This window comes from Oncorhynchus clarkii, chromosome 6, assembly GCF_045791955.1.
Source record: "Oncorhynchus clarkii lewisi isolate Uvic-CL-2024 chromosome 6, UVic_Ocla_1.0, whole genome shotgun sequence".
In the NCBI taxonomy this organism is placed as follows: Eukaryota; Metazoa; Chordata; class Actinopteri; order Salmoniformes; family Salmonidae; genus Oncorhynchus; species Oncorhynchus clarkii.
The window spans coordinates 80764617-80785277 of NC_092152.1; the positions used below are offsets into that span (position 1 = coordinate 80764617).

The 20661-nt window shown below is 43.4% G+C and overlaps 2 protein-coding genes across 4 annotated transcripts; both read right to left on the minus strand.

The window, feature by feature from the left end:
• Positions 1 to 72: 72 nt before the first annotated feature.
• On the minus strand, positions 73 to 10154 carry LOC139411689 (uncharacterized). Of its 2 annotated transcripts, XM_071158323.1 has the most exons (11): positions 9807 to 10130; positions 6737 to 6941; positions 6542 to 6574; positions 6363 to 6418; positions 6154 to 6250; positions 5872 to 5907; positions 5281 to 5340; positions 2295 to 2528; positions 1705 to 1808; positions 711 to 879; positions 73 to 546 (listed from the first exon to the last, which is right to left on the minus strand). In XM_071158323.1, the coding sequence occupies exons 1-11, from the start codon at positions 9896 to 9898 to the stop codon at positions 319 to 321; spliced, it is 1314 nt and encodes a 437-aa protein (XP_071014424.1). In that variant the 5' UTR covers positions 9899 to 10130; the 3' UTR covers positions 73 to 318. The 2 variants fall into 2 exon arrangements, with proteins under 2 accessions (XP_071014424.1, XP_071014425.1); XM_071158324.1 differs by lacking the exon at positions 6542 to 6574 and having other exon boundaries at positions 9807 to 10154.
• Positions 10155 to 14254: 4100 nt separating this feature from the next.
• On the minus strand, positions 14255 to 20651 carry LOC139411690 (uncharacterized). Of its 2 annotated transcripts, none has more exons than XM_071158325.1 (10): positions 20497 to 20651; positions 19659 to 19857; positions 19465 to 19503; positions 18513 to 18629; positions 18376 to 18411; positions 17963 to 18022; positions 17386 to 17619; positions 16750 to 16853; positions 16184 to 16352; positions 14255 to 16011 (listed from the first exon to the last, which is right to left on the minus strand). In XM_071158325.1, the coding sequence occupies exons 1-10, from the start codon at positions 20577 to 20579 to the stop codon at positions 15784 to 15786; spliced, it is 1269 nt and encodes a 422-aa protein (XP_071014426.1). In that variant the 5' UTR covers positions 20580 to 20651; the 3' UTR covers positions 14255 to 15783. The 2 variants fall into 2 exon arrangements, with proteins under 2 accessions (XP_071014426.1, XP_071014427.1); XM_071158326.1 differs by having other exon boundaries at positions 15664 to 15974.
• Positions 20652 to 20661: the final 10 nt, after the last annotated feature.

The window sequence follows — 20661 nt, forward strand, 5'->3', positions numbered from 1 at the left end:
ATAAGTAGGACATTACCGCCACTGTCTGGACGGGGTGAAAATAAAAACAACGGTTCTAATTTTATTCAGAAACACATTTGACAGTTTTTATTTAATTAAAGAAACACAATCGAGATGTAATTTAAACACTTTATACCGTTGTTTTTAATGACAAAAGGGTCATCAGAGCAACTTATACAAATATATACACGTGTACTTCTTCCCCTAGGAACCTTTTTTCACCCCTACATCAATATCTTCCTTCACCACCACTTGGTTTCCAACGTCCTTATTATATCCTCCATCTTTTCAGTCCTTGTTTGAAAACATCCTTGTCTGCTAACCCCTCATGACCTCCAGGGCCACCCTGCAGCTCATGGCCACCCTGCAGCTCACACAGGTGTGGGTGTAGTCCTCATCCCCAAGTTTCATCTCCTCATACCTCTTCAGCTCAGAGTCCTGAGTGACCAACATCCATTCCAAGCACTGACTGCACTGCACACAGACTTCCTTTGTAGGTGGTTGGGCTTCTAGTATGACAAAGGTTCTTCCTTTAATCCCATTGTACTGCAATGCAAACAGAGCCCAAGTCAGTTTAAAAGCTAAAATAAAAAATATGACAATATTATTCAGTTTTTAATAATACCTATTCCTATGATATTTGATTAATTCATTCATTGGTGATTTTAGTTGTGACCTGTGAGTCTAAACACGATCAGCCTCCAACTTACAGGCAGCTTTCTTGGTGAGGTGGAGACAGACTGAGTCCCTCCGCAGCGCAGCAGAGACAGGGGTATTTGTCTGGTGGTGGGGTGCTCTTTGCAGCAGAAGCTGAACACACTGGCAGCCAGGTAAACATCCCAGTGATCAGGATGTTCTTTCACCAAATCTGACACCAACCTGTCCAGGTATATGATAAAACATGTATGAAACAAAACACATGCCTATTATAACAAGTCAGCTGGGCTGGCATGTCATGTGTTTGGATTCAGAAAACTGACAAAAGATTATTGAAATCATTACCCAGTTCTATTTTGTGCTTCTTGAATTTTTTTTAAAAGTTAAGCAATGTCTGGGTTGCAATGCGCTGGTAACAGCACGTGTTTCCGTTGGCGACTTCAATATTCTACAGGAAATTCTTCCAATCTTGTGACTGACTCATTGAACTGTCTTGCAATGATAGAAGGCAATCAACCTGCCACAGTGCTCTATCCACGCAGCCTATTCCCCGTCAGGAGACTGAAACGATTTGGCATGGGTCATCAGATCGGCACCGGAGCGCCAAGTCAAGGTCCAAAAGGCTTCTTAACAGATTCTACCCCCCAAGCCATAAGACTCCTGAACAGCTAATCAAAGAGCTACCCAGACCCCTCTTTTACGCTGATGCTACTCTCTGTTTATAATCAATGCATAGTCACTTTAACGCTATCTACATGTACATATTACCTCAGCTAACCGGTGCCCCTGAACATTGACTCTGTACCTGTACCCCCCTGTATATAGTCTAGCTATTGTTATTTTACTGCTGCTATTTAATTATTTGTTACTTTTATTTTTTTTTTTACTTATCTTTTACTTAACACTTATTTTATTAGGTAAGCATTTCACTGTAAGGTCTACCTGTTGTATTCAGCACGTGACAAATAACATTTGATTTGATTTGACAAGCAACAAGCTATCCATAAGATTTTCAAATCTAGTATCAAGGTACATTGGAGGACAAACCGGTCTACAAGGGACTTTGTTACTGGATCCAGTGACACTCCCAGAGGACGGTAGAATATGAGTTGGCCTGTCAGTTTCTTCAGATCACCCAAAGCCGAGTTGATCTGTAAAATGTTAAAAATAGGAGGGGTACTTAATATTCAAATCAAATCAAAAATCAAATCAAATGTTATTTGTCGCATACACATGGTTAGCAGATGGAAATGCTTGTGCTTCTAGTTCCGACAATGCAGTAATAACCAACGAGTAATCTAACTAACAATTCCAAAACGACTACCTTATACAAGTGTAAAGGGATAAAGAATATGTACATAAAGATATATGAATGAGTGATGGTACAGAACAGCATAGGCAAGATGCAGTAGATGGTATCGAGTACAGTATATACATATGAGATGAGTATGTAAACAAAGTGGCATAGTTTAAAGTGGCTAGTGATACATGTATCATTTGGTGCAACATACACAACCAATACAAGTGATTTTGTTTTCAGGTGGTGGTACAGTAACGCTAGCATGAATACATGCTGCACATACCGTATAAGAAACTACACAACACCATCTCTATAAACGAACCACAGTATCTCTTACCTCTACAGTCAGCATTACACCCAAACAACACAGGATTCCAACAGGGAAGCCGAAGCGAGAGATGAGGTCAGAAATGATTTGAGCAATCTCTTTACTGGTGCAGGTCTTCATGGGGTAGGCTTCCATCCATTTGGAGTAGTAGTCCATTACAGTTAGTACAAATCTGTGTCCAATTTGGGTCTCTGGAAATGGCCCCTTCACTTCCATTGTCAGCCATTCCCATTTCTCCTTGATCTGGTTCAAATATCATAAAATGTAAGATAAGAAAATAATACAAAATGTAATAACCTTGTTCAAATCAAATTGTATTAGTCACATGAGCCAAATACAACAGGTGTAATATACCTTACAGTGAAATGCTTACTTACAAGCCCTTAACCAACAATGCAGTTTAAAAAAATAAAGAAATAATAAGAAAAATAATTCACCAGTAATCAAAGAGCAGCAGTAAAATAACAATAGCAAGACTATATACAGCAGGGTACCAGTACAGAGTCAATGTGGAGACTATATACAGCAGGGTACCAGTACAGAGTCAATGTGGAGACTATATACAGCAGGGTACCAGTACAGAGTCAATGTGGAGACTATATACAGCAGAGTACCAGTACAGAGTCAATGTGGAGACTATATACAGCAGGGTACCAGTACAGAGTCAATGTGGAGACTATATACAGCAGGGTACCAGTACAGAGTCAATGTGGAGACTATATACAGCAGGGTACCAGTACAGAGTCAATGTGGAGACTATATACAGCGGAGTACCAGTACAGAGTCAATGTGGAGACTATATACAGCAGGGTACCAGTACAGAGTCAATGTGGAGACTATATACAGCAGGGTACCAGTACAGAGTCAATGTGGAGACTATATACAGCAGGGTACCAGTACAGAGTCAATGTGGAGACTATATACAGGGGGTACCAGTACAGAGTCAATGTGGAGACTATATACAGGGGGTACCAGTACAGAGTCAATGTGGAGACTATATACAGGGGGTACCAGTACAGAGTCAATGTGGAGACTATATACAGGGGGTACCAGTACAGAGTCAATGTGGAGATTATATACAGCAGGGTACCAGTACAGAGTCAATATACAGCAGGGTACCAGTACAGAGTCAATGTGGAGACTATATACAGCGGGGTACCAGTACAGAGTCAATGTGGAGACTATATACAGCCGGGTACCAGTACAGAGTCAATGTGGAGACTATATACAGCAGGGTACCAGTACAGAGTCAATGTGGAGACTATATACAGCAGGGTACCAGTACAGAGTTAATGTGGAGACTATATACAGCAGGGTACCAGTACAGAGTCAATGTGGAGACTATATACAGCCGGGTACCAGTACAGAGTCAATGTGGAGACTATATACAGCAGGGTACCAGTACAGAGTCAATGTGGAGACTATATACAGCAGGGTACCAGTACAGAGTTAATGTGGAGACTATATTCAGCAGGGTACCAGTACAGAGTCAATGTGGAGACTATATACAGCAGGGTACCAGTACAGAGTTAATGTGGAGACTATATACAGCAGGGTACCAGTACAGAGTCAATGTGGAGACTATATACAGCAGGGTACCAGTACAGAGTCAATGTGGAGACTATATACAGCAGGGTACCAGTACAGAGTCAATGTGGAGACTATATACAGCAGGGTACCAGTACAGAGTCAATGTGGAGACTATATACAGCAGGGTACCAGTACAGAGTCAATGTGGAGACTATATACAGCAGGGTACCAGTACAGAGTTAATGTGGAGACTATATACAGCAGGGTACCAGTACAGAGTCAATGTGGAGACTATATACAGCAGGGTACCAGTACAGAGTCAATGTGGAGACTATATACAGCAGGGTACCAGTACAGAGTCAATGTGGAGACTATATACAGCAGGGTACCAGTACAGAGTCAATGTGGAGACTATATACAGCAGGGTACCAGTACAGAGTCAATGTGGAGACTATATACAGCGGGGTAGCAGTACAGAGTCAATGTGGAGACTATATACAGCAGGGTACCAGTACAGAGTCAATGTGGAGACTATATACAGCGGGGTACCAGTACAGAGTCAATGTGCGGGGGCAACAGTTAGTCGAGGTAACTGAGGTAATATGTACATGTAGGTAAAGTTATTAAAGTGACTATTGTTATATAAATATTCATACACATAGCTCATATAAACAAAGACATTCCGTCGTAAGAACACATACACCCAGCCATAAGACTGACCCCCTCTTCCTTATATAAACACACATCTCATCTCCCTCTAACTGGCCGGTCCCAAGAGCAAAGAACTTTTGCTGTGCACCAATGGGGCCCGCTCTGGCTAGAGCAAGGCCCGCCTCCAACCCTCCGACCAGTCAAGAAGACCGAAACGACAAGACTCCACCTACTTTATTCTATGTATAAAAATGTATGTAACCATTGTATAGGCCTCTTTTTCACCTGGCTCCTTGCCGAGTTATGTGAACTAGGTCCGTGCACGTAAAACTGCGGGACAAGATATCTCTGACTCATTAAAACTGTCTTTTGTTACAACTGAAATCCACTCTGTCCAGCGTCCGTGATTTGGTCTCAACTCTCCAGTATTTGAACACTAACACAATGCATAGATAACAGAGAGTAGCAGTGGTTTCAAAGAGAGAGGTTGGGGGGGGGGTGCAAATAGTCTGGGTAGCCATTTGATTAGATGTTCAGGAGTCTTATGGCTTGGGGGTAGAAGCTGCTTAGGAGCCTCTTGGACCTAGACTTGGCGCTCCGGTTACCGTTTTTCGTGCGGTAGCAGAGAGAACAGTCTATGACTAGGGTGGCTGGAGTCTGACCATTTTTAGGGCCTTCCTCTGACACCGCCCGCCTGGTATAGAGGTCCTGGATGGCAGGAAGCTTGGCCCCAGTGATGTACTGGGCCGTACGCACTACCCTCTGTTGCCTGTTTTCTGTTTTCCAGAATAAACCCGTATGTCAGAAATCTTACCCTGATTGCGAGCTTGGGGATAAAGATCAGCCCTTGCTTTTGTAAAGCTGAAGGTGGGACCTGAAATTGTCAGGAGAGTTCAGTGATTAAAGCAGGAAATGAAGGGTTAGGGTTATATAAAGCCTTTATACAATGTGGTTGATCATACACACAACTAGCCGTATAAGCCCGTACACACTGTATACACACAACTAGCCGTATTAGCCCGTACACACTGTATACACACAACTAGCCGTATTAGCCCATACACACTGGATACACACAACTAGCCATATAAGCCCGTACACACTGTATACACACAACTAGCCGTATTAGCCCGTACACACTGTATACACACAACTAGCCGTATTAGCCCATACACACAACTAGCCGTATAAGCCCGTACACACTGTATACACACAACTAGCCGTATTAGCCCATACACACTGTATACACACAACTAGCCGTATAAGCCCATACACACTGTATACACACAACTAGCCGTATATGAGTTTCAACGTAGCCCTTGTTTGAGCCAATCAGGATTGTTCGGTTGCGAGATTGGCACACATTCTGATTGGCCCAATCAGCCTCATAAGAGCTACCACTTACTTCATTTGGTTTATCTTTCACAGCCCAGTCAATACTCTGCAAAAAAACACAAAAAAAGGATACATGAAATATCACCAGAAATGTAAAAACTCCAGATAAGAGCAGACCTGTGTCAAATACTCAAACACGAGGTGCGCTTCATTTAGCTTACCTGGCAGGCTGGAAACACAGTGTTCCATTGGTTATTGTACCTGGGCGAGCTAAATCAAGCACACCTCAAGTTTTTTAACATGACATGTATTTGACGATTCAAGGTCTGGATGTGTGATATGTACTTTGTACCTGTGGTATACAGTAGTCGTCATGGAAACGACTTGGGTGCCATATACTGTGGTTTAAGTAACTGGGAGTCTTCTTCAACCGTGTTGACACTGCAGAGCTAATGTTTCATTACAAGAAGAATCAAGAGAGGGAAATAATGAATTGCTTAATTTCTTCACAACATTGGCTCATAACCTATAGCTCCTACAAACTGTATTGGTTTTGAGTACCACTTTGGCTCAGCTTGTATTGATGACACATCCTCAGGAACACGATCCTCGGGAAACTGAAATCACAAGTAGAGGTTAATACATTTCCTTTGTGAAAGATTGAGAATAAAGTGTGCATCCTAGCCATATCAAAAACAATACAAATGGAAAACTAGTAGGACTAGTTGTCTTTATCTCACCAAGGTTACTCTTTTCCTCGTTCCAGCCGTTTTCTAAAACAATAAGAAGTCAACAATAAAAACACGCTGCTCAAAAGTTTAAACCAACAAATAATTCAGGATTTTATCAGATGCATCAAAATAATAACCATTTTGAAAACGACCCAGTCAAAAACTTTCAACAGAAAAATACACCTGCATCAATTCACAAAGTACCTTTTTTTGGAACTGACTAGGAAAGGAAAATATAGTTGGGATGGCATCATTACGTAAACGAATACCGCGCCCAGTTGAGGGTGTTATCAGGTACTTCTCCTCGAAATGCTCGGAACACAGTCTGGAGCTTTTGGTTGGCTTCCAGGCTTTCAGTCTCGTCTGATGGATCCACTTTTTTAGTCTTTTGGCGTCGCTCAGTGGAAATCTGATGGCATGAGACAAAGTCAAAAAGAAATAAGTAAAAAGTAACAACTTCACAATTTCACAGGGCTCCCGAGTAGCGCAGTGTTTTAAAGCACTGCATCTCAGTACCAGTGGCGTCACTACAAACCCGGGTTCGACTCCAGGCTGTATCAGAAGCGGCCGTGATTGGGAGTCCCATTGTGCGGTGCACAATTGGCCCAGCGTCGTCAGGTTAGGGTTTGGCTGTCATTGTAAATAAGACTGACTTGCCTAGTTAAATAACAGTTAATTCAAATAAAATAGTTAATAATGATCAACAGAGATGAGAGGTCCAATGCAGCTGTTTTTATCTCAATACCAAAATCATTTCTGGGTAACAATTAAGTATCTTACTTCAAATAAAATAAAAACTAAAATAGCTCCTGAGCAAAGAGCAATTTCTCAAGGAAGAATTTAGCAAGGACTGTCTGAAAGGGGACTGAGTGGGGAGGAGACTGAGTGGGGATGGGACTGAGTGGGGAGGGGACTGAGTGGGGAGGGGACTGAGTGGGGATGGGGACTGAGTGGGGAGGGGACTGAGTGGGGAGGGGACTGAGTGGGGATGGGGACTGAGTGGGGAGGGGACTGAGTGGGGAGGGGACTGAGTGGGGATTGGGACTGAGTGGGGAGGGGACTGAGTGGGGAGGGGACTGAGTGGGGAGGGGACTGAGTGGGGAGGGGACTGAGTGGGGATGGGGACTGAGTGGGGAGGGGACTGAGTGGGGAGGGGACTGAGTGGGGATGGGGACTGAGTGGGGAGGGGACTGAGTGGGGAGGGGACTGAGTGGGGAGGGGACTGAGTGGGGAGGGGACTGAGTGGGGATGGGGACTGAGTGGGGAGGGGACTGAGTGGGGAGGGGACTGAGTGGGGATGGGGACTGAGTGGGGAGGGGACTGAGTGGGGAGGGGACTGAGTGGGGAGGGGACTGAGTGGGGAGGGGACTGAGTGGGGAGGGGACTGAGTGGGGATGGGGACTGAGTGGGGAGGGGACTGAGTGGGGAGGGGACTGAGTGGGGATGGGGACTGAGTGGGGAGGGGACTGAGTGGGGAGGGGACTGAGTGGGGATGGGGACTGAGTGGGGAGGGGACTGAGTGGGGAGGGGACTGAGTGGGGAGGGGACTGAGTGGGGAGGGGACTGAGTGGGGAGGGGACTGAGTGGGGATGGGGACTGAGTGGGGATGGGACTGAGTGGGGATGGGGACTGAGTGGGGAGGGGACTGAGTGGGGAGGGGACTGAGTGGGGAGGGGACTGAGTGGGGAGGGGACTGAGTGGGGATGGGGACTGAGTGGGGATGGGGACTGAGTGGGGATGGGGACTGAGTGGGGATGGGGACTGAGTGGGGAGGAGACTGAGTGGGGATGGGGACTGAGTGGGGATGGGGACTGAGTGGGGATGGGGACTGAGTGGGGATGGGACTGAGTGGGGAGGGGACTGAGTGGGGAGGAGACTGAGTGGGGAGGGGACTGAGTGGGGAGGGGACTGAGTGGGGAGGGGACTGAGTGGGGAGGGGACTGAGTGGGGAGGGGACTGAGTGGGGATGGGGACTGAGTGGGGATGGGGACTGAGTGGGGATGGGGACTGAGTGGGGATGGGGACTGAGTGGGGATGGGGACTGAGTGGGGAGGAGACTGAGTGGGGATGGGGACTGAGTGGGGATGGGGACTGAGTGGGGATGGGACTGAGTGGGGAGGGGACTGAGTGGGGAGGGGACTGAGTGGGGAGGAGACTGAGTGGGGAGGGGACTGAGTGGGGAGGGGACTGAGTGGGGAGGGGACTGAGTGGGATGGGGACTGAGTGGGGATGGGGACTGAGTGGGGATGGGGACTGAGTGGGGATGGGACTGAGTGGGGAGGGGACTGAGTGGGGAGGGGACTGAGTGGGGATGGGGACTGAGTGGGGAGGAGACTGAGTGGGGAGGAGACTGAGTGGGGAGGAGACTGAGTGGGGATGGGGACTGAGTGGGGATGGGGACTGAGTGGGGATGGGGACTGAGTGGGGAGGGGAAAACTGAAAAATTGGTTTGGATTCTTTCTTATTGGTCTATCAACTAATTTAGTGCCTGGTGACGTCACCAGGCAGGCCAAAACTCCATCCCACCAAAACATTCCAGGCAGTCTTTTTAAACAGCTCTTACACTAAAAGGTTAATATCATCATTTTCACAATATTATTCCAACCTCAGAGTGTGAATATATATATATATATATATATATATATATATATATATATATATATATATATATATATATATATATATATATATAAACACAGGAAATCACGTTTGTGATAGCGCTGGACCTTTAAAGTTAATTCAGAGAAAACAGATGTCCTTGACACTTGAGAGTTTCTATTGGTCAAATTCAGGTGGTCCCTTCCCGTTTCGTTTGCTTATGTTTGGTTCCTAGTGAATACACCCCACGACGGGTTGAAACATATTTTGAAGCCCTGTGTTGTTTGTTTACATCATTGTTATGTAAAACAATGGAGTAATAAAACCTTATATTTTGGGTATGATATAGAAAAACAGTTATGGCTAGCCTAAATATCGACAATAGCCGAATTTTAAAAAGCATTGCATAGGACATATTCCCAGATCCCTTCACAACAGCAGGACTTGTTTGTTTAGCAATAAAGACAAAAATAAATGTAGTAATAACGTTAGCTAGCTAACTAGTTTGTTATGATAAGTTACAATACGACATGATCTATAACATCGAAATGACCGTAAATCTGTCTGCTAGCCTCACAAGATAACGTTAGCTGCTAACTAACTTGTTGGCTAACCAGTTGCTCACATGCCGTTGTTCGCTAATAGCGTGTTGTTAGTCAAATGCTGCAAGCCTTACCTGTGAAGCCTAACTTTTTTAGCACGCAACTGATTATTTTTATCATATGTATCATGTCCTCTATTCTTACAGCTGTAAGCTGAACATGACATTTCTGATTTACAAATTGTTGATATTTTCCTTCTTCGTGTGAATTTCCGGCAGACTTAGACGTTGTGTTATGTATTATTGCTGCCTTTCGAAGGTCTGGGGGGCGTATTGCACATATGGTCACCCAAAAATAAAAGGGAAAGGTGGAATGGGAAAATCTTAAATTGCACCAGGTCGAAACTCTGCATCAAAGCTCAATAAGACAGACAGGGCTTTATATTTCTTTTCTTCCTCATTAGTGGTTTTATGACTTGTGGCAAATGAAAAGGTTGTGCAACACCGCCACCAACTGGACAGGGTGGAAAAAAGGAAAATAACACCATGTAAAATACCAAGTATGGGTAGCTGCAGCCCAATATGGTGACTAGGGTATGAGCGAGTGGGTGTGTTGAAATGCAGAGTTGCAGTTTTAAAGCCAATTTCTTGTAAATCTACACATTTTATCATAAGGGGTCCTCCAGATAGCATATGATAGCAAAATGTGTAGATTTGCAGGAAATTAGCTTTAAAACTGCAAATTTTATGTCAGCCTAATGGAAAAATAGGAACAAAAGAATGAAATGAGCTATAAAAACAGCACATTGTTTTCTCTACCCCATGGCAACGAGTGTAGAATTGCTGGAAATTAGCTTTAAAACTGCAACATTTTATCTTGGCCTCATGACAAAATCTGTAATATAGAATTATAAAACTGCAAATGTTTCCCTCTGCAACATGGCAAAATGTGTTAAAATGCAGTGAGTTAGCTGTTTTCCCGGGCCCCAAATGCAGTAGATCGAGTAGGTGTGTTTTGTATCAGGAGAAAGTTGATTGCATTCATTTTGGAACAGGGCTGCCTCCTGTTCAAAGCCCACGGTGAAGTCGGCTCAAAACAAAAGTGACGTAATTAGGCACATGGAGTAATGAATAGGGTTCTGTGTTTAAACTATCTATAACGTAGGCTATTTAGCCGACACTTTTATCTACTTCATTAAATCAGCATTTCCTCATCTCCCATCCTCTATCGTAGTCGCTCCTCTTTTACACCAGCTGCCAAACTAACCCTGATTCAGATGACCAGTCTACCCATGCTAGATTATGGAGACGTAATTTATAGATCGGCAGGTATGGGTGCTCTCGAGCGGCTAGATGTGCTTTACCATTCAGCCATCAGATTTGCCACCAATGCTTCTTATAGGACACATCACTGCACTCTATACTCTTCTGTAAACTGGTCATTTCTGTATACTCGTCGCAAGACACACTTGTTGATGCTTATTTATAAAACCCTCTTAGGCCTCACTACCCCCTATCTGAGATATCTACTGTAGCCCTCATCCTCCACATACAACACCCCTTCACTACCCCCTATCTGAGATATCTACTGTAGCCCTCATCCTCCACATACAACACCCCTTCACTACCCCCTATCTGAGATATCTACTGTAGCCCTCATCCTCCACATACACCACCCCTTCACTACCCCCTATCTGAGATATCTACTGTAGCCCTCATCCTCCACATACAACACCCCTTCACTACCCCCTATCTGAGATATCTACTGTAGCCCTCATCTTCCACATACAACACCCCTTCACTACCCCCTATCTGAGATATCTACTGTAGCCCTCATCTTCCACATACAACACCCCTTCACTACCCCCTATCTGAGATATCTACTGTAGCCCTCATCTTCCACATACAACACCCCTTCACTACCCCCTATCTGAGATATCTACTGTAGCCCTCATCCTCCACATACAACACCCCTTCACTACCCCCTATCTGAGATATCTACTGTAGCCCTCATCCTCCACATACAACACCCCTTCACTACCCCCTATCTGAGATATCTACTGTAGCCCTCATCCTCCACATACAACACCCCTTCACTACCCCCTATCTGAGATATCTACTGTAGCCCTCATCCTCCACATACAACACCCCTTCACTACCCCCTATCTGAGATATCTACTGTAGCCCTCATCCTCCACATACAACACCCCTTCACTACCCCCTATCTGAGATATCTACTGTAGCCCTCATCCTCCACATACAACACCCCTTCACTACCCCCTATCTGAGATATCTACTGTAGCCCTCATCTTCCACATACAACACCCCTTCACTACCCCCTATCTGAGATATCTACTGTAGCCCTCATCCTCCACATACAACACCCCTTCACTCCCCCCTATCTGAGATATCTACTGTAGCCCTCATCTTCCACATACAACACCCCTTCACTACCCCCTATCTGAGATATCTACTGTAGCCCTCATCCTCCACATACAACACCCCTTCACTACCCCCTATCTGAGATATCTACTGTAGCCCTCATCTTCCACATACAACACCCCTTCACTACCCCCTATCTGAGATATCTACTGTAGCCCTCATCCTCCACATACAACACCCCTTCACTACCCCCTATCTGAGATATCTACTGTAGCCCTCATCCTCCACATACAACACCCCTTCACTACCCCCTATCTGAGATATCTACTGTAGCCCTCATCTTCCACATACAACACCCCTTCACTACCCCCTATCTGAGATATCTACTGTAGCCCTCATCCTCCACATACAACACCCCTTCACTACCCCCTATCTGAGATATCTACTGTAGCCCTCATCCTCCACATACAACACCCCTTCACTACCCCCTATCTGAGATATCTACTGTAGCCCTCATCCTCCACATACAACACCCCTTCACTACCCCCCTATCTGAGATATCTACTGTAGCCCTCATCTTCCACATACAACACCCCTTCACTACCCCCTATCTGAGATATCTACTGTAGCCCTCATCTTCCACATACAACACCCCTTCACTACCCCCTATCTGAGATATCTACTGTAGCCCTCATCTTCCACATACAACACCCCTTCACTACCCCCTATCTGAGATATCTACTGTAGCCCTCATCCTCCACATACAACACCCCTTCACTACCCCCCTATCTGAGATATCTACTGTAGCCCTCATCCTCCACATACAACACCCCTTCACTACCCCCTATCTGAGATATCTACTGTAGCCCTCATCCTCCACATACAACACCCCTTCACTACCCCCCTATCTGAGATATCTACTGTAGCCCTCATCCTCCACATACAACACCCCTTCACTACCCCCTATCTGAGATATCTACTGTAGCCCTCATCCTCCACATACAACACCCCTTCACTACCCCCCTATCTGAGATATCTACTGTAGCCCTCATCTTCCACATACAACACCCGTTCACTACCCCCTATCTGAGATATCTACTGTAGCCCTCATCCTCCACATACAACACCCCTTCACTACCCCCTATCTGAGATATCTACTGTAGCCCTCATCTTCCACATACAACACCCCTTCACTCCCCCCTATCTGAGATATCTACTGTAGCCCTCATCTTCCACATACAACACCCCTTCACTACCCCCTATCTGAGATATCTACTGTAGCCCTCATCTTCCACATACAACACCCCTTCACTCCCCCCTATCTGAGATATCTACTGCAGCCCTCATCTTCCACATACAACACCCCTTCACTACCCCCTATCTGAGATATCTACTGTAGCCCTCATCCTCCACATACAACACCCGTTCACTACCCCCTATCTGAGATATCTACTGTAGCCCTCATCCTCCACATACAACACCCCTTCACTACCCCCTATCTGAGATATCTACTGTAGCCCTCATCTTCCACATACAACACCCCTTCACTACCCCTTATCTGAGATATCTACTGTAGCCCTCATCCTCCACATACAACACCCCTTCACTACCCCCTATCTGAGATATCTACTGTAGCCCTCATCCTCCACATACAACACCCCTTCACTACCCCCTATCTGAGATATCTACTGTAGCCCTCATCCTCCACATACAACACCCCTTCACTACCCCCTATCTGAGATATCTACTGTAGCCCTCATCTTCCACATACAACACCCCTTCACTACCCCCTATCTGAGATATCTACTGTAGCCCTCATCTTCCACATACAACACCCGTTCTGCCAGTCACATTCTGTTAAAAGTCCTCAAAGCACACACATCCCTGGGTCGCTCCTCTTTTCAGTTCGCTGCAGCTAGCGACTGGAACGAGCTGCAACAAACACTCAAACTGGATAGTTTTAATCTCCATCTCTTCATTCAAAGACTCAATCATTGACACTCTTACTGACAGTTGTGGCTGCTTCACATGATGTATTTTTGTCTCTACCTTCTTGCCCTTTGTGCTGCTGTCTGTGCCCAATAGTGTTTTGATAAGAGAATTATGTTCTCCAGGTACATCACCCAATTTAATTATATTACTCAGTCTGTAAACCAGAATGTGTAAGATCCTGGTCGAATGAAACAGACGGAGCCCAGCTAAAATAGTCAAAAAGGTTTATTCACGGGAACGTTCTGAAGACAAGAATACAAATCAATTCATTTTATACTGACTTCTCACGCCCACATTCACACAACCATACGCGCACACACATTCACACAAACAGACGCACACAATGTCCTCACTACCCAGCCGACAGAGATTAGGGAGACCTTGAGCCGTACTCCCTGTTCTCTCCCAAATCTCTGGTCAGGTCGGCGACAAATTTTGCTCAGTCTGTCTTTAAAATTCCATAAAGACAAACATTAGCTATATTGTTTTACCCAAATTCTGACTAGAACTACACATTTATTAATTATAATTTTATACATTCTAACCAATTCCATACAATTATATGATTTCAGGGTGGAATATTCTAATCATTCAATTAACAGATAAATCCCATTAACATGTTTGTACCATGATTTGTGCTGCTGCCATGTTGTGTTGTCATGTGTTGCTGCCATGCTGTCTTAGGTCTCTCTTTATGTAGTGTAGTGGTGTCTCTCTTGTCGTGATGTGTGTTTTGTCCTATATTGTTATTTTAATCCCAGCCCCCGTCCCCGCAGGCCTTTTGTCTTTTGGTAGACCGTCATTGTAAATAAGAATTTGTTCTTAACTGACTTGCCTAGTTAAATAAAAATACAGAAAATAAAATTATCCAAAAGAAACTTAGTCATGCGTGCATACATTTTATGTATGGGTGTTCCGAGCAGGAAAGGAACTCAAGCCTAGCGTTACAAGCACCATGCTCTACCAACTACAGAGGACCATATCTGCCTTCCCAAATGGAAACTAGTTTAGTTTAAATGTGTATTTTATGAAAAAGAGATGTATGTTTCTAGACGATGCACAATGCTGCCTTGTTGACATGACCCAGCGGCACAGATTACTGTTCCATTTGAGAAGGGCGCTCCTCCCTCCCCGCTTTGACCCTTTCAAATCACGGGCCATAGACCGCTGCCCCCCAGTTCAGCATAATCAAATGTCTCTGTCTACTGTCCCCCAACAGAGTGTAAAGTAGCTGCCTAGTAGCCAACATCAAGGTGATAGTCACAGTAAGCAACAGTCTAACTAACCTATAGCAGAGTTCTTTTCAACACACCCACTCCTTTCCTTTCAACATGCCCACTCTCCCATACTCTGGTTCCCATAATGGACTGCAGCTACCCCATTCTCTAAAATACCCCAAATCAGAGAGGAATAGATGAAGCACTGAAGCAGTATATAGATGTCTGCCCAAATGCATTATTAAACAACAATCCACTGTTTGAGCACACACAACTTGAAAACAACACTATCTGTTTTTATTTCATTCCAAAAACGTGTATGACTGAGAAACATGTAAGTATATACACATTATAAACTCCTATTGTTCAAACTTCTTCCCCTAGGAACCTTTTTTCACTCCAACAGCAATCTCTTCCTTCACCACCACTTGGTTTCCAACGTCCTTATTATATCCTCCATCTTTTCAGTCCTTGTTTGAAAAGCTTTCTCATTTACATCCAGTTCTTCATGTCCTTGTCTCCTAACCCCTCATGACCTCCAGGGCCACCCTGCAGCTCATGGCCACCCTGCAGCTCACACAGGTGTGGGTGTAGTCCTCCTCCCCAAGTTTCATCTCCTCATATCTCTTCAGCTCTGAGTCCTGGCTGACCGTGCTCCATTGACTGCACTGATTGCACTCCACACGGACTTCCCTTTGAGGTGGCTGGGCATCTAGTATGACAAAGGTCCTTCCTTTTATCCCATTATCCTTCAATGCAAACAGGTTGGTCAAAGCACAAGTCAGTATAAACACTCAACTAAAATATGATACAATTCTATTTCTATGTGCATTTTCTTCATTCATTCAATGGGAATCAATAATATGAGTATGTTTTGTTGTAGGAGTGGTAAAGTGTAAACACGGGCAGTCTCCAACTTACAGGCAGCTTTCTTGGTGAGGTGGAGACAGACTGAGTCCCTCCGCAGCGCAGCAGAGACAGGGGTATTTGTCTGGTGGTGGGGTGCTCTTTGCAGCAGAAGCTGAACACACTGGCAGCCAGGTAAACATCCCAACGATCAGGATGTTCTTTCACCAAATCTGACACCAACCTGTCCAGGTATATGATGAAAAATGTATTAAAACAAAACACATGCATATTATAATGGGGCAGGGTAGCCTAGTGGTTAGAGCGTTGGACTAGTAACCGGAAGGTTGCAAGTTCAAATCCCCGAGCTGACAAAGTACAAATCTGTCGTTCTGCACCTGAAAAGGCAGTGTTCCTAGGCCGTCATTGAAAATGAGAATTTGTTCTTAACTGACTTGCCTAGTTAAAATAAAATAACAAGTCAGCAAGTCAGTTGGGCTAGCATGACATGTGTTTGGATTCAGTAAACTGCCAAAAGATTATTGCAATCGTCCCAATTCTATTTACTAGACTATTATCCATAGTATAAGCTTTTAGAATCAGGTGGCTGTGTATGTAGCATGGTACATTGGAGGACAAACCGGTCTACAAGGGACTTTGTTACTGGATCCAGTGACACTCCCAGAGGACGGTAGAATATGAGTTGGCATGTCAGTTTCTTCAGATCACCCAAAGCCAAGTTGATCTGTAAAATTTAAAAAGAGAAGGGGAACTTAACAGGGGTTTGAACCAGTTCAGGGAACTGGACCAGAAAACAACAACATTTTTGGAGGAACAGAATCAGAACAGGGAACGAAAGTTGTTCCGGAACAGAACAGTTGTTTGAAAACCATGGGAACCGGTTAATAAAGTAATTTTACTTTCCAGGCCCACAAAAAATTGCTACAAAGCGTCTATGCAAAGCCCTCACTCTGTCACTCAGAAACGTATTCCAGTGCCTGCCTGCTGAACATCAAATCAAATTTGATTGTCACATATGCTGAATACAACAGGTGTAGTAGACCTTACAGTGCTGGTCAGAACAGTGGAATGGAACTACACAAATTATGATTTTGTTCAGAGCGAAACAAATGGAAAATAATTTTGGTTCCACCCCCGGTACTTGATATTCATGAGATAACTTAGTGCAAAACTTAATTTCCCCCCCAAAACATTTTTATTTGGGGCAGTACAGTAACACTTACATCCATACATGCATGCATGCATGCATCTCTTACCTCTAAAATGTGTGCTCGAGTCAAACAAGACAGGATTCCAACAGGGAAGCCAAAGCGAGAGATGAGGTCAGAGATGATTTTGGCAATCTCTTTACTGTTGTTGGTCTTCATGGGGTAGGCTTCCATCCATTTGGAATAGTAGTCCATTACAGTTAGTACAAACTTGTGTCTACTTTTGGTCTCTGGAAATGGTCCCTTCACATCCATTGTCAGCCAATCCCATTTCTCCTTGATCTGGTTCAGATGAAGTAATTTTCAGTTATAATGTGTAGTTTCTTTGTGTAGTTATAATGTGTAGTTATAATGTGTAGTTAGTTATATGTGTAGTTATATGTGTAGTTATAATGTGTAGTTATAATGTGTAGTTAGTTATATGTGTAGTTATAATGTGTAGTTAGTTATATGTGTAGTTATGTGTAGTTATAATGTGTAGTTATAATGTGTAGTTATATGCACATCCATTAACATGAGGTAATGGGCTGGGGAATACACACGACAGTAACCCTTTAAGCTGACATGGGTCAAAATAATGTTATTGCCCGCTGTCCAGAATACAATGGTCTGTCAGAAACCTTACCTTGATTGCGTGCTTGGGGATGAAGATCAGACCTTGCTTTTCTAAAGTTGCAGATGGGATCTGAAATTGTCAGGAGTTCAGTTATTAAAGCACGCGTATGGAAAGGTTTAAGGTTATAGAAGACCTTTATAGGATGCTGTAATCATACACGCAACTGGCCCTAGAGGTCCGGGCCTCATCAACACCGTTTTGGTTGGGAGTAACAGTGACACTACTTTTCAACACGCTCCTCCCTGGGATTTTTGAGCAGGTACTGTGCATTAAGCTGTTTGGATGGAAACATGTGGAATATTTGGCAGAAGATACATACATGGTTGTTCTGTAAGGTCTGTAAGGAATTAGGGGAACCCTTCCCAACCAACAATTTTGATGAGCTCAATCAGCTTCATAATGAGGGCTAACTCACAACTTACTTCTTTAGGCATGTCTTTTACAGCCCAGTCAATACTCTGAAAAACAAATAAATACTAAATAAATAAGCATGAATTAAATATTTGTAAAAAAATAATCTTTAAAAAAAATCTAGATAAGAGTGATATGTACTTTGTACCTGTGGAACACAGTAATCGTCATGGAAACGACTTGGGTGCCATATACTGTGGTTTAAGTAGGTGGGTGGAGACTTCTCCCGTTGTGTCGACTCCTCAGGAACAGGATCCTCTGGAAACTGAAATTACCAGTAGAGGCAAAATACACTTTTATTTGTGAAATTAAAAAGGGAAATACATATGTGGCATATCCTTTAGTGTAAACAGCAACACCAATGGAAAACTGGTAGTACAGTTTACATATCCTTTAGTGTAAACAGCAACACCAATGGAAAACCGGTATTACAGTTTACATATCCTTTAGTGTAAACAGCAACACCAATGGAAAACTGGTATTACATTTTACATATCCTTTAGTGTAAACAGCAACACCAATGGAAAATCGGTATTACAGTTTACATATCCTTCAGAGTAAACAGCAACACCAATGGAAAACCGGTATTACAGTTTACATATCCTTTAGTGTAAACAGCAACACCAATGGAAAACCGGTATTACAGTTTACATATCCTTTAGTGTAAACAGCAACACCAATGGAAAACTGGTATTACAGTTTACATATCCTTTAGTGTAAACAGCAACACCAATGGAAAACCAGTATTACAGTTTACATATCCTTTAGTGTAAACATCAACACCAATGGAAAATCGGTATTACAGTTTACATATCCTTTAGTGTAAACAGCAACACCAATGGAAAATCGGTATTACAGTTTACATATCCTTCAGAGTAAACAGCAACACCAATGGAAAACTGGTATTACAGTTTACATATCCTTCAGAGTAAACAGCAACACCAATGGAAAACCGGTATTACAGTTTACATATCCTTTAGTGTAAACAGCAACACCAATGGAAAACCGGTATTACAGTTTGCATATCCTTCAGTGTAAACAGCAACACCAATGGAAAACCGGTAGTACAGTATTACATTTTTTAAAGTTGCATTTCTCACCAAGGTTACTCTTTTCCTCCTTCCGGCTGTTTTCTGAAACTACAAGAACTCAACAATAAAACACAAAGTTCAACTCAACCAACAAAGCCAAAGCACGTTTCAAGAATCCCTCATATGCTAAATTCACAACCGCCAGACTGTTAGGTCTAATAGTTTAAATGAAAACAACACACCTGTCTCAATTTACTAAATACCTTTTTTTGTAGGTGACTAGGAAAGGCAAAGATAGTTGGTATTGCATCATCACGTAAACGCACTGTCTGCCCAGTTCTATCCATGCACCTCTCCTCAAAATGCTCTGAGCACAGTAAGGAATGAGGGGTTGGCTGCCAGTCTTTCCATTTCATCTGACCCACCCACTCTTTTATTCGTTTAGGATCACGCTTTGGAAAGCTGTTAACATAGGAAAAATGTTAAAAGAACCAAATGTAAACAACAGGGCAATCTGTGATTGTAACATACATTTTTGAACTTTTAAATGAATTATATATAACCATTGATTCTTGAAGAATATAACTTAGAAATGCACCATGAGCTTAGTTCAACTGTCATACCCCATCAGAACCCAAAATATAAAAGTGTAATTGTAAACAAACACTTTATAGCCTCACAACATTGCTAAAACTATAATTTTGACATCATGGATGGTCACTCTGATCAGTCCTTGCATTCATAGCTATGTCTGTGAACTTGACATTAGTTACATTCTCCAGCCCCATCCCTCATCTATTTACCAAAATCAGTGGCGAGGCTTTGTTATTGTTATTGTTTGAAATGCAAATCGAAAAAGACAAGGGATGAAACAGCGAGCACTTAGGCCGGGGTACTAAGGGGTGTTCAGTTGTTTAGACGTTACACGTTCTTTATGATAAGGTAACTAACATTTATGTCACATTCGCCTAAATCAAGGTATAGCCGATGTATTACTGGAAATCTTAAACTAGCTACACAAGCTAACCAAGACCTGTAGCTAACGTAAGCTGATTAGCTAGCTGTCCAAATGTCGACGTTAATCAGATGCTGAAAGCCTACCTGTGAAATGTAACCTTGTTTGTTTTATGTTTAACATTTTTAAACGTATTCCTACAGTTGAAAGCTGAACAACGCCCTGGCATTTTTGCTCGGTAGCTAGTTTTAGCTAACAACTATTAGACCAAGGAATGTAAAAAAATAAACAAGGAAGTGACACACAGGAAG